The 14,905-nt window shown below is 48.5% G+C and overlaps 1 protein-coding gene across 1 annotated transcript; it reads left to right on the forward strand.

Moving 5' to 3' along the window:
- The first annotated feature begins 6,302 nt into the window (after positions 1-6,302).
- Positions 6,303-14,667, forward strand: LOC140200989 (neuropeptide Y receptor type 2-like). The gene is made up of 3 exons (XM_072264626.1): positions 6,303-6,331; positions 11,792-11,898; positions 13,532-14,667. Exons 1-3 carry the CDS (start codon positions 6,303-6,305, stop codon positions 14,665-14,667), a joined length of 1,272 nt encoding a protein of 423 aa, XP_072120727.1.
- Positions 14,668-14,905: the final 238 nt, after the last annotated feature.

A 14,905-nucleotide genomic window follows, 5' to 3' on the forward strand; every position in this document is an offset into this window, starting at 1 on the left:
CACATTTCAGGGACAGCTTCTTCCCCTCCGCCATCAGATTTCTCAACAGACAATGAACCTCATCATCCCTTTTCTTTGGCACTCTTTATGTATTTTGTAATTTATAGTATTTTTTTAATATCTTTGCATCACACTCCTGCCACAAAAAATGTCATGTACGACAGCAATTAAAAACCTGTTTCCGGTTCCGATTCCGTTTACCCCTATTGAACGGACAAATTAGGATTTGTGAACATCTCTGAAATCAGAGACAAAGCATTAGCCTGGATTTGTTACGGTAACATCAATTTTGAACATTAGAGCACAGTACAGGCCATTCAGCCCACAATGTTGTGCTGACATTTTAACCAACTCTAAGATCAGCCTAACCATTCCCTCCACATGGTCGTCCATTTTTCTGTCATCTGTGAGTCTCTTAAATGCCCCTAATGTATCAGACCATAAGACCATAAGATATACAGGAGCGGAAATAGGCCATTCGGCTCATTGAGTCTGCTCTGCTATTCAATCATGAGCTGATCCAATTCTTCCAGTCACCCCCACTCCCCTGCCTTCTCCCCATACCCTTTGATGCCCTGGCTAATCAAGAACCTATCTATCTCTGCCTTAAATACACCCCATGACTTGGCCTCCACAGCTGCTCGTGGCAACGAATACCACAAATTCACCACCCTCTGACTAAAGTAATTTCTCTGCATCTCTGTTCTAAAAGGATGTCCTTCAATCCTGAAGTAGTGCCCTCTTGTCCCAGACTTCCCTACCATGGGAAATAACTTTGCCATAGCTAATCTGTTCAGGCCTTTTAACATTCTGAATGTTTCTGTGAGATCGCCCCTCATTCTCCTGAACTCCAGGAAATACAGCCCAAGAGCTGCCAGACGTTCCTTATACGGTAACCCTTTCATTCCTGGAATCATTCTCGTGAATCTTCCCTGAACCCTCTCCAATGTCAGTATATCCTTTCTAAAATAAGGAGCCCAAAACTGCACACAATACTCCAAGTGTGGTCTCATGAGTGCCTTATAGAGCCTCAACATCACATCCCTGCTCTTATATTCTATACCTCTAGAAATGAATGCCAACATAGCATTTGCTTTCTGCACCACCGACTCAACCTGGAGGTTAACCTTTAGGGTATCCTGCACAAGGACTCCCAAGTCCCTTTGCATTTTTAAATCTTTCCCCATCTAAATAATTTCTTCCACCAAAGTGCATGACCATACACTTTCCAACATTGTATTTCATTTGTCACTTCTTTGCCCATTCCCCTAAACTATCTGAGTCTCTCTGCCGGCTCTCTGTTTCCTCAACACTACCTGCTCCTCCACCTGTCTTTGTATTATCGGCAAATTTAGGCACAAATCCTAAATGTCAATGATTTGAACCCCGTAGTCCAAATCATTGACATACATCGTAAAAAGCAGCAGTCCCCACACCGACCCCTGTAGAACTCCACTGGTAACCGACAGCCAGCCAGACTAAGCTCCCTTTATTCCCACTCTGTTTTCTGCCGATCAGCCAATGCTCCACCCATGCTCCACCCATGCTAGTAACTTCCCTGTAATTCCATGGGCTCTTATCTTGCTAAGCAGCCTCATGTGCGGCATCTTGTCAAAGGCCTTCTGAAAATCCAAGTACACCACATCTACTACATCTCCTTTGTCTACCCTGCTTGTAATTTCCTCACAAAATTGCAGTAGGTTAGTCAGGCAGGATTTTCCTTTCAGGAAACTATGCTGGCTTTGGCCTATCTTGTCGTGTGCCTCCAGGTACTCCGTAATCTCATCCCTAACAATCAATTCCAACAACTTCCCAACCACTGATGTCAGGCAAACAGGTCAATAGTTTCCTTTCTGCTGCCTCCTACCCTTCTTAAATAGCGGACTGTCTGTCTTTACCACACCCCCAGCACTGTGTTCCATGTACCTACTGCTCTCCGTGTGAAAACCTACCTCTGACATCTGCCCTATACTTTTCTCCAATCACCTTATCATTATGCCCCCGGCATTAGCCATTTTCACCCTGGAAGAAGTCTCTGGCTGTCCACTCGATCTTTGCCTCTTATCATCTTGTACACCTCTGTGAAGTCACCTCTCATCCTCCCTCACTCCAAAGAGAAAAGCCCGAGATCACTTACTGGGGGTTTTGCTATTGCATGCTTGGTGGGTGGAAGGTGCTAATGCTTTTGTTGCAAAGGTGGGTGGGGGTGGGGAGGTCATTGCTTTGCTGCTGCGTGTGCTTGGGAGGGAGAAGTGTTGGGGGGTCTTAGGGGTTCTAATATTTTTACTGTCACTCATTCTTGGGGCACTCTTCTGTTTTGTGAATGTCTGCAAAGAAAAAGAATGTCAGGATGTATAATTGCATACATTTAAGACCATTTAAGATATAGGAGCATAAGTAGGCCATTTGGCCCATCAAGTCTGCTCTGCCATTCAATCATGGTTTGATTCAATTCTTCCAATTATCTCCATTCCCTGCTTCCATAGCCTTTGATGCCCTGGCTAATCAAGAACTTATCTATCTCTGATATTAAATGGAATTATTGAACTATTGAACTCAACCTATCCTTGTAAGACATGCTGTCTAATCCAGGCAGCATCCTGGTACTGTAGATCTCCTCTGCACCCTCTCTAAAGATTCCACATCCTCCCTAGACCAGAAATGAACACAATATTCCAAGTGTGGTCAAACCAGGGTTTTATAGAGCTGCAACATTACCCCGTGGCTCTTGAACTCAGTGCCTTGACTAATGAAAGCAACACACCCAAACACCTTCTTAACCACCCTATCATCTTGTGTGGCAACTTTGATGGACGTGGACCCCAAGATCCCTCTGTCCAAGGCAGTTTTAGTGCAGGTAGACAATCGGGTACAAGGACCACATCATTGGTGACGAGGCCTAATTTGGAGTATTGTGTCCAGTTTTGATCATCTACCTACAGGAAAGATGTGAACACGGTTAAACGAGTACAGAGAAAATTTACAAGGATGTGGCCAGGTCTGGAAGACCTTTAGTTAGGGAAAGATTGACTAGGTCAGGACTGTGTTCTTTAGAATATAGAAGATTGAGATGAGATTTGCTTTCAGTACACAAAATTATGAGGAGTATAGATAGGGTAAATGCAGACAGTTTTTCCACTGAGGTTGAGTGGGACTACAACCAGAGGTCATGGGTCAAGGGTGAAATGTGGAAGTTTAAGAGGAACATGAGGGGAAACTTTTTAACTTCCGGTACGATGGTGGTGTATTAGAATGAAGTGGCCTTTCTTTCAGCTCTATCTATGTATGAATGATAATTAAACTTAATTTGATTTGATTCACTTAGAGAGTCGTGAGAGTGTAAGCTGCCAGCACAAGTACTGCATGCAAGCCCAATTTCAATGTTTTAGAGAAGTTTGGATAGGTACATGGAGGGTTAGGTTATGGGGAGCTATAGTTTGAGTGTACGTCTATGGGAGTAGGCAGTTTAAAGGGTTTCAGCATGGACTAGATGGGCTGAAGGGCCAGTTTCTGTGCTGTACTTCTTTACGACTATGACCACAACAAGGTAGACTGAAAGATCAGGAGTTCATCTTTGGTAGATCGGAGGTATGACCGAGAGTCTGATAGTAGTGGGGTAGATGCTGTCATCAAGCCTTGGGTTTTGTGCCCCATTGTCCCAGAGTTTGGGATAGTTTGCCATCTCCATTTCATCTGTGCTCTTCAGTGATGGTTGGCGGGGGGGGGGCGGGGGGAGGAGGTGGTCCAAACTGTCCCATCATGGCTTCTCCTTGCCTGGATATCTATCCCACAAGACCAGGGTGTTCCACAGCCTCCTTGGGATCTTCCTCAGCCCCAAAGAGTGTGGAAGTTCCTTCACTGAGGGTCTCCATCTCCAGCCCGTCTCAATCTTGCCTGCTCCCTCGGGTTCTTACTCACCCTCGGGACAGGAGCATTCCCAGGGTCTGGCGTCCGGGGGATGTGCCTTGGGGTGTCTGGACTCCCTCTGCACTTCCTTTCTTCTCGGGCAGACCTCTCCCCCCTCGCCAGCCCATGGAGGAGGCGGTTCTTCGAGACACGTGCCAGCACGTCATTGTGTATCAGTAAGGACGTCTGCTCTCCCCAGTGGGTAATGGTCACCATCTTGACCATACATATCCTCTCCTCCTACCACCGCCAATACACAAACGGACTACACAAAAACCACCTGTACACAAACCACCTGCACACAGAGCACCTGTAGACAAACCACCTGTACACAAACCACCTGTACACAGAGCACCTGCACACAAACCACCCGCACACAGAGACCCTGTACACAAACCATCCGCACACAGAGACCCTGCACACAAACCACCTGTACACAAACCACCTGTACACAGATCACCTGCATACAAACCACCCGCACACAGAGACCCTGTACACAAACCACCTGCACACAGAGCACCTGTACACAAACCACCTGTACACAGAGCACCTGTAGACAAACCACCTGTACACAGAGCACCTGTACACAAACCACCTGTACACAGAGCACCTGTAGACAAACCACCTGTACACAGATCACCTGCACACAAACCACTCACACACAGAGACCCTGTACACAAACCACCTGCACACAGAGCACCTGTAGACAAACCACCTGTACACAGATCACCTGCACACAAACCACCTGCACACAGAGCCCCTGTACACAAACCACCTGCACACAAAGCACCTGTACACAAACCACCTGTACACAGAGCACCTGTAGACAAACCACCTGTACACAAACCACTCGCACACAGAGCCCCTGTACACAAACCACCTGCACACAAAGCACCTGTACACAAACCACCTGCAGACAGAGCACCTGTAGACAAACCACCTGTACACAGAGCACCTGTACACAAACCACCTGCACACAGAGCACCTGTACATGAACCGCCTGTACACAGAACACCTGTACACAGAATACCTGTACACAAACCACCTGAATACAAACCGCTTGTACACAAACCACCTACAGACAAAACACCTGTACATCAACCACCTTTACACAAACTGTCTGCATATAAACCACATGTTCACAAACCACCTGTACACACGCTGCCTATACACTAACCATCTATACACAAACCACCGATACATGAACCACCTTTGCGGATGACACGAAGCTGGGTGGCAGTGTTAGCTGTGAGGAGGATGCTAAGAGGATGCAGGGTGACTTGGATAGGTTGGGTGAGTGGGCAAATTCATGGCAGATGCAATTTAATGTGGATAAATGTGAGGTTATCCACTTTGGTGGCAAAAACAGGAAAACAGATTCTTATCTGAGTGGTGGCCAATTAGGAAAAGGGGAGGTGCAATGAGACCTGGGTGTCATTATACACCAGTCATTGAAAGTGGGCATGCAGGTACAGCAGGCAGTGAAAAAGGCGAATGATATGCTGGCATTCATAGCAAGAGGATTCGAGTACAGGAGCAGGGAGGTACTACTGCAGTTGTACAAGGCCTTGATGAGACCACACCTGGAGTATTGTGTGCAGTTTTGGTCCCCTAATCTGAGGAAAGACATCCTTGCCATAGAGGGAGTACAAAGAAGGTTCACAAGATTGATTCCTGGGATGGCACGACTTTCATATGATGAAAGACTGGATCGACTAGGTTTATACTCGCTGGAATTTAGAAGATTGAGGGGTGATCTTATTGAAATGTATAAAATCCTAAAGGGATTGGACAGGCTAGATGCAGGAAGATTGTTCCCAATGTTGGGGAAGTCCAGAATGAGGGGTCACAGTTTAAGGATAAAGGAGAAGCCTTTTAGGACTGAGATGAGGAAAAACTTCTTCACACAGAGAGTGGTGAATCTGTGGAATTCCCTGCCACAGGAAACAGTTGAGGCCAGTTCTTTGGCTATATTTAGGAGGGAGTTAGATATGGCCCTTGTGTCTAAAGGGATCAGGGGGGGGGTGGTATAGAGAGAAGGCAGGTACAGGGTTCTGAGTTGGATGATCAGCCATGATCATACTGAATGGCGGTGTAGGCTCGAAGGGCTGAATGGCCTACTCCTGCACCTATGTTTCTATGTTTCTATATACAAACCCCCTGTACATAAACCACTTTTACACAATCTGTACACAAACCACATGTACATGAGCTGCTTATACACAAGCAGTCTGTACATAAACCACCTTAACACAAACCAGCTGCACACCATCCATCTGTACAGAAAGCATGACAAGTCCCTTCACCAGGGTTGCCACCCTCCTGAACACACATACGCTCCTCTCCTTATAACTGCTGGAGTGGCATCTGTCTGTCTCGAAGGACAATGGGTGACGATGATCATCGTCACAAGCCTGGGCAGAAGGTATGGAGATCCTGAGATGCCCAGTTGTCAAGATTCCCCTCTCGGCCTCACTAAAGAAAAGCTGATGAAGCAATACGTTTGGCACCAGCTTGGCTGCAGGAGCTGCCGGGAGGATGTTCAATGACATCCAGCCGCCTTAGAGGCTCCACTCCAGATTTGCTGTCTGGGTTTACTCCTGTAGCCTTCATCTCTCCCGAGGCTGCCCAGAAGGCAGTGGGGCATGTAACCATATAACAATTACAGCACGGAAACAGGCCATCTCGGCCCTTCTAGTCCGTGCTGAACTCTTACTCTCACCTAGTCCCAGTGACCTGCACTCAGTTCATAACCCTCCATTCCCTTCCTGTCTATATATCTATCCAATTTGACTTTAAACGACAACTTCGAACCTGCCTCAACCACTTCTGCTGGAAACTCACTCCACACAGCCACAACTCTGAGTAAAGAAGTTCCCCCTCGTGTTACCCCTAAACTTTTGCCCTTTAACTCTCAACTCATGTCCTCTTGTTTGAATCTCCCTCACTCTCAATGGAAAAAGCCTATCCGCGTCAACTATATCTATCCCCCTCATAATTTTAAACACCTCTGTCAAGTCCCCTCTCAACTTTCTATGCTCCAAAGAATAAAGACCTAACTTGCTCAACCTTTCTCTGTAACTTAGGAGATGAAACCCAGGCAACATTTTAGTAAACCTCCTCTGTACTCTCTCAATTTTATTGACATCTTTCCTATAATTCGGTGACAAGAACTGTACACAATACTCCAAATTTGGCCTTACCAATGCCCTATATAATTTCAATATTACATCTCAACTCCTATACTCAGTACTCTGATTTATAAAGGCCAGCATACCAAAAGCTTTCTTCACCACCCTATCCACATCAGATTCCACCTTCAGGGAACTATGCACCATTATTCCTAGATCCCTCTGTTCTACAGCATTCTTCAATGCCCTACCATTTACCATGTATATCCTATTTTGATTAGTCCTACCAAAATGTAGCACCTCACATTTTTCAGCATTAAACTCCATCTGCCATCTTTCAGCCCACTCTTCTAACTGGCCTAAATCTCTCTGCAAGCTTTGAAAACCTACTTCATTATCCACAACTCCACCTATCTTAGTATCATCTGCATACTTACTCATCCAATTTACCACCCCATCATCCAGATCATTAATATATATGACAAACAACATTGGACCCAGTACAGATCCCTGAGGCACACCACTAGTCACCAGCCTCCAACCTGACAAACAGTTATCCACCACTACTCTCTGGCATTGCACATCCAGCCACTGCTGAATCCATTTTACTACTTCAATACTAATACCTAACGATTGAACCTTCCTAACTAACCTTCCGTGTGGAACCTTGTCAAAGGCCTTACTGAAGTCCATATAGACAACATCCACCGCTTTACCCTCATCAATTTTCCTAGTAACCTCTTCAAAAAATTCAATAAGATTTGTCAAACATGTTGACTGCTCCTAATCAGACCCTGTCTACCCAGATAATTATATATACCATCTCTAAGAATACTTTACACCAATTTACCCACCACTGATGTCAAACTCACAGGCCGATATTTGCTAGGTTTACTCTTAGAACCCTTTTAAGACTATGGAACCACATGAGCAATACGCCAATCCTCCGGCACCATCCCCGTTTCTGATGATATTTGAAATACTTCTGTCAGAGCCCCTGTTACTTCCACACTAACTTCCCTCAAGGTCTTAGGGAATATCTTGTCTGTACCCAGAGACTTATCCACTTCTATATTCCTTAAAAGCGCCAGTACTTCCTCTTCTTTAATCGTCATACTTTCCATAACTACCCTTCTTGTTTCCTTTACCTTACACAATTCAATATCCTTCTCCTTAGTGAATACCGAAGAAAAGAAATTGTTTAAAATCTCCCCCATCTCTTTTGGCTCCACACATAGCCATCCACTCTGATTCTCTAAGGGACCAATTTTATCCCTCACTATCCTTCTGCTATTTATGTAACTGTAGAAACCCTTTGGATTTATTTTCACCTTACTTGCTAAAGCTGCCTCGTATCTTCTTTCAGTTTTTCTAATTTCTTTCTTAAGATTCTTTTTACATTCTTTATATTCCTCGAGCACTTCATTAACTCCAAGCTGCCTATATTTATTGTAAATCCCTCTCTTTTTCTGAACCAAGTTTCCTGTATCCCTTGAAAACCATGGCTCTCTCAAACTTTTAACCTTTCCTTTCAACCTAACAGGAACATAAAGATTCTGTACCCTCAAAATTTCACCTTTAAATGACCTCCATTTCTCCGTTACATCCTTCTCATAAAATAAATTGGCCCAATCCATTCCTCCTAAATCCTTTCGCATATCCTCAAAGTTAGTCTTTCTCCAATCAAAAATCTCAACTCTGGGACCAGTCCTATCCTTCTCCATAATTATATTGAATCTAATGCTATTGTGATCACTGGACCCGAAGTGCTCCCCAACACATACCTCCATCACCTGACCTATCTCATTCCCTAACAGGAGATCCAACACTGCCCCTTCTCTAGTTGATACCTCTGTGTATTGCTGCAAAAAACTATCTTGCACACATTTGACAAACTCCAAACCATCCAGCCCTTTTACAGAATGGGCTTCCCAGTCTACGTGTGGAAAATTAAAATCTCCCACAATCACAACCTTGTGCTTACTACAAATATCTACTATCTCCTGACAAATTTGCTCCTTCAGTTCTTGATCCCCATTAGGTGGTCTATAATACACCCCTATAAGTGTCATTACACCTTTCCTATTTCTCAATTCCACTCAAATAGCCTCCCTGGACGAGTCCACTAATCTATCCTGCCAGAGGACCGCTAGTATGTTTTCTCTGACAAGCAATGCAACACCTCCCCCTCTTGCCCCTCCTATTCTATCACACCTGAAGCAACGAAATCCAGGAATATTTAGTTGCCAATCACACCCCTCCTGCAACCACGTTTCACTAATAGCTACAACATCATATTTCCAGGTATCAATCCATGCCCTCAGCTCATCCACCTTTCTTACAACGCTCCTAGCATTAAAATAGATTCATTTAAGAAACTTTCCATCTCCTACTCTCTGTTTATCCTTAATGGAGCAAACAACTTTGTTATCTTTTTCTTCCTTATCACCTACATCTTTGGTCTGAGTGCTCCTGATCTCTGTCCCCTGCCTATCCTCCCTCACACACTGTTTACTGGTTTTCTGGTTTTGTGAACTAACCTCCTCTCTCTTGGTCTCTTTAATTTGATTCCCACTCCCCAACCATTCTAGTTTAAAGTCACCTCAGTAGCCCTCGCAAATCCCCCCGCCAGGATATTAGTCCCCCTAGGATTCAAGTGTAACCCATCCTTTTTGTACAGGTCACTCCTGCGCCAAAAGAGGTCCCAATGATCCAAAAACTTGAATCCCTGCCCCCTGCTCCAATCCCTCAGCCACACATTTATCCTCCACCTCATTCCATTCCTACTCTCACTGTCGCGTGGCACAGGCAGTAATCCCGAGATTACTACCTTTGCAGTCCTTCTTCTCAACTCCCTTCCTAACTCCCTATATTCTCCTTTCAGGACCTCTTCCCTTTTCCTACATATGTCATTGGTACCTATATGTACCATGACTTCTAGCTCCGTTCCCTCCCACTTCAGGATATCTTAGACGCGATCAGAAATATCCTGGACCCTGGCACCAGGGAGGCAAACTACCATCTGGGTTTCTGGACTGCATCCACAGAATCGCCTATCTGACCCCCTTACTATTGAGTCCCCTATTACTACTGCCCTCCTCTTCCTTTCCCTACCCTTCTGAGCTACAGGGCCGGACTCCGTGCCAGAGACACGGCCATTGTTGCTTCCCCCAGGTAGGCTGTCCCTCCAACAGTACTCAAACAGGAGTACCTATTGTCAAGGGACACAGCCACTGGGCTACTCCCTAGTACCTGACTCTTCCTCTTCCCCCTCCTAAACGTGACCCACTTGTCTGCCTCCTGCGGCCCCGGTGTGACTACCTGCCTGTAATTCCTCTCAACAACCTTGCGCTTACTACAAGTATCTGCTATCTCATTACAAATTTGCTCCTCTAATTCTCGCTCCCCATTTGGTGGTCCACCCCCATAAGTGTTACTACACCTTTCCCATTCCTCAATTCCACCCAAATATCCTCCCTAGACGAGCCTTCTAATCTATCCTGCCAGAGGACCGCTGGAATGTTTTCTCTGACAAGCAATGCAACACCTCCCCCTCTTGCCCCTCCAATTCTATCACACCTGAAGCATCGAAATCCAGTAATATTTAGTTGCCAATCACACCCCTCCTGCAACCATGTTTCACTAATAGCTACAACATCATACTTCCAGGTATCAATCCATGCTCTAAGCTCATCCACCTTTCTTACAATGCTCCTAGCATTTAAATAGATGCACTTAAGAAATTTCCACCTCTTACTTCATTGAAACATAGCTGGATGAAAACAGCCCTCCATTCCAGATCACTTCCTGGTGAATTATTCTGCACTCTTTATTGCTACCACATCCTTCCCATCGTGTGGTGACCAGAACTGGACATGTTCACTCCATGTGAAATTTTTTTACACAGGGTATGGTGGGCGCCTGGATTATACAGCCTGGGGTGGTTGTAGAGGCAGACGGGGTAGACGTGTTTGAGGGGGTGAGATGGTAGCAGGAACACCTCCTCGTACCTGACGCCCATCACTCCTGGCAGGGAATAGAGACACACGGACCATGGACAGTCCTGACGAACTAGACTCCTGTCCTGCTGAAGGGTCTCTGCCGGAAACATTGGCTGTTCACTCCCCTCCACTGACGGTGCCTGCCCCTGCAGCCTGATTGTGGCTCATCATGGAAGCAGAGGAGACAGGTCGGCACCTCATATTCCATCTGGGTATCCTCAGTCGATGCTGCCTGACTTGCCAAATTCCTTCAGCGTTTTGTGTGTTGCTCTGGATGTCTAGCATCCGCAGAATCTCCCGTGTTTACAGGCAGGCGGAAATTGGTGGGGATCTCCCATCCGATGGAGCCGGGCCAGAGGTGTGCAGATTATTAACCCCAGGAGCCGGCGCCGCGTCCAGAGCTCGTCCGCGCCCCCGGCTGTAGAATCTGCTGACTGCGAATCCCAGCCCGCGGCGGAGCGGCTGCAGAAGAGGGAAAGGGAGAGGAAGAGGGGACGCCCCTCCCCTCCCCTTGGAGCCAGAGGTGGGTAGCTGTTCTCCAAGAGAAACGGCAAACCAACCGCACGGGGCACTGGGTACCCGCGCCTCTCCCACCAGCACATCGACTCTCCGCACGCAACTTTTGTTGCCCGACTCCCGCAGAGCGCGCACCTAGTTCGGCTAATCCGGGGCTGGGCGGCCCCGCTCCGGGAGCTGCCGGTAACTTGTTCGAGAAGCCGCTGCTCGGTGCCAGCTCTCACTGCTCTCTGCTAGTTTGCGAGTGTGCGGCTGTGGAGGGAAGCGCCGGGGAGCTGCTGCGTCCCGCACCGTCTGCGGGGAATCATTCGGGAACTGGGCGGCAGGACGGAGGAACCCCGGACGTAAGGTGGGAGTAGAGAGAGGGGAGAAGTGAGAGGGGAGGGAAGGGAAGAGGAGAGAGGAGGAATAGGGAAGAGAGACGGGAGGGGAGAGGGATGAGTCGGAGGGGAACTGTCAGGTGGTGGTGTTAATTATCGCACCCTCTCAATGTCGGTTCGTGTCGGAGAATTCCCGTCCCTCTCCTGACTTTCCTGAATTCTCGTCTCTTTCCTTTCTTCCTCGATTCCCGTCCCTCTCCTGCCTTCTCCGCCTCCATCCCTGGAGAAAGGTTAGCGGCCAATGCTTCGCGACTCGCAGTGTGACCATCAGCACCTTCTCCCGCTGTGAATTCCGCAGGTTCGCCACAACTGCCTGGTCGGATTTGTGAGACGGAATCTCAGCAGTCCACTGTGGCAGCTGGCGTGGAATTATCCACGGGATATTGTACTCCCCGGCTCCAATCTCCCTTCCTGACTCCGAACATTGAACACAGACCGTTACAGCACACTACACGCCTTTCGGCCCAGAATGCTGTGTCGACATGTTAACCTGCTGTAAGATCAACCTAAAGCTTCCCTCCCACATGGATGGAAGATGTATGGTCCAGGTGCAGATCGATGGGACTAGGCAGCATATTAACTTAGCATGGGCTCGGTGGGCCGAAAGGCCTGTTTCTATGCTCTGGTGCTCTATGACCCTATGACTCGATAACTCTCCACTTTTCTATCATCCATGTGCCTACCTAACAGTTTCTTAAATGTCCCTAATGTATCTGCCCCTACCACCACCCCCAGCAGTGTGTTCCACGCACACGCCACTCTCTGTGTGAAATATCTACCCTCCTACTTTCCTTCAATCAGCTTAAAATTATGTCCTTGTTCCGCCCTGGGAAAAGATCTCTAGCTATCATCTTCTCTTGGGCTCACTGTGCACTATGTCCACCCGTCCCAGTACCATTTCCCCATATTTGCTCCATATCCAACTAAACACTTCCGAAGACCATTTGAAAAAGAGCAGAATTAGGCCATTCGGCCCCAGGAGTCTGTTTCACCAATCCGTCCCGGCCGATCCATCTCCCTCTCAACACCATTCTCCTGCATTTTCCCTGTAACTTCCGACACCCTGGCTAATCAAGAACCGATCAACCAAATATACCCATTGACTTGGTCTTCACAGCCGCCTGTGGCAATGAATTCCACAGATTCACCACCCCCTGGCTAAAGAAATTCCTCCTCATCTCTGTTCTAAATGGACATCCCTCTATTCTGAAGCTGTGCCCTCTGGTCGAGACTCCCCCGCTATGGGAAACATGCTCTCCACATCGACTCTGTCTCGACCTTTCTATATTCCACAGGTTTCAATTAGAAACCCCCCACCCGCCCCCATCATTCTTCTAAACACCAACGAGTACCAGAGCTATCAAATGCTCCTTATATATTAACCTTTTCATTCCCACAATCATCCTCGCGAACCTCCTCTGGACTCTCTCTCATGCCAGCACATATTTCCTTCGATAATGTGTCCAATACTCGGTAATGTCTGACCTCTCCCTTCACTAGCACCTAGTCCATCCTCACCCCACAACCTGCGGATCGCGGCCTTCTGGACTGTGGTGAGGGTCTGTGACAGCGGTTAGAATTGTGCCTGTGTTTTCAGGGTCCGACTCAGTGGAGTCTCCGGTCCGGCTGATGGAGGGTAGCGGCCAAAGCAACTCCGGAGACCGGCTGGCTGTGGCAGTCTACCCATCGGGCAGGCAGGACGCCCCCACGGTGGGGGAGAGCACCCAGCTGCTGGGCGTGCAGGTCGCCCTGATCACCGCCTACGCCGTCATCATCGTGCTGGGCCTGGTGGGCAACTCGCTGGTCATCCACACCATTGTGAGATACAAAACCATGCGCACAGTCACTAACTTCTTCATCGCTAACCTGGCGCTGGCTGACCTCCTGGTGGACACACTCTGCCTGCCCTTCACGCTTATCTACACGCTGCAGGGCGAGTGGAGACTGGGGCCGGCGCTCTGCCACCTCGTCCCGTACGCACAGGCCCTGAGTGTGCACGTCTCCACGCTAACCCTCACCGTGATCGCCCTGGACCGGCACCGCTGCGTCGTCCGTCACCTCGACAGCCGCATCTCCAGGAAGGGCAGCTTCGCCATCATCGCTGCCACCTGGCTGGTATCGGCCGTGTTGGCCGGGCCGCTGGCGGTCTTCCGAGAGTACAGGCTGGTCGAGCTGTGGCCCCTTCAGGTGCAGGTGGCGGTCTGCTCCGAGAAATGGCCCCGGGGAGGCAACCGGGACGCCTCTATCTACACCCTGGCCATGTTCGTGCTTCAATACGCACTGCCGCTTCTCCTGATCAGCTATGCCTACGCCAGGATCTGGATTAAGCTGAAGAAACACGTCAGCCCGTGCCTGGGCAGGGACGCCCAGGACCGGCGCAGGAAGACCACCAAGATGTTGGTGATGGTGGTGGTGGTGTTCGCCGTCTGCTGGTTGCCCTTCCACGTCTTCCAGCTCCTCAGCGACCTGGATGGGCGCTTCCTGCGCTTTCACGACTACAAGCTGGTCTACACCGTCTTCCACGTCCTCGCCATGGGCTCCACCTTCGCCAACCCCCTCCTCTATGGATGGATGAACACCAACTACCGCCATGGCTTCGTGCGCTTCTTCCGCTGCGACTGCCGTCGAGGGGCCGCCCTCGGCGCCGAGGCCTCGGTCCAGACGCGGCTGCACCCGTTCCGGGCGGAATTCCACGATGGCGGCCTGTGGAACATCGCTGACACCAATGTTTAGGGAGAGAAACCCGGTCTAGGCCTCCGCCTCGCAGTTTGACTTCGACCAGGACCATCTGAGGGGTAACACACATCAAAGTTGCTGGTGAACGCAGCAGGCCAGGCAGCATCTGTAGGAAGAGGTGCAGTCGACGTTTCAGGCCGAGACCTTCGTCGGTCTTGTCCTGAAACGTCGACTGCACCTCTTCCTAGAGATGCTGCCTGGCCTGCTGCATTCACCAGCAACTTTGATGTGTGTT

Source organism: Mobula birostris, chromosome 7, assembly GCF_030028105.1.
Source record: "Mobula birostris isolate sMobBir1 chromosome 7, sMobBir1.hap1, whole genome shotgun sequence".
NCBI lineage: Eukaryota > Metazoa > Chordata > Chondrichthyes > Myliobatiformes > Myliobatidae > Mobula > Mobula birostris.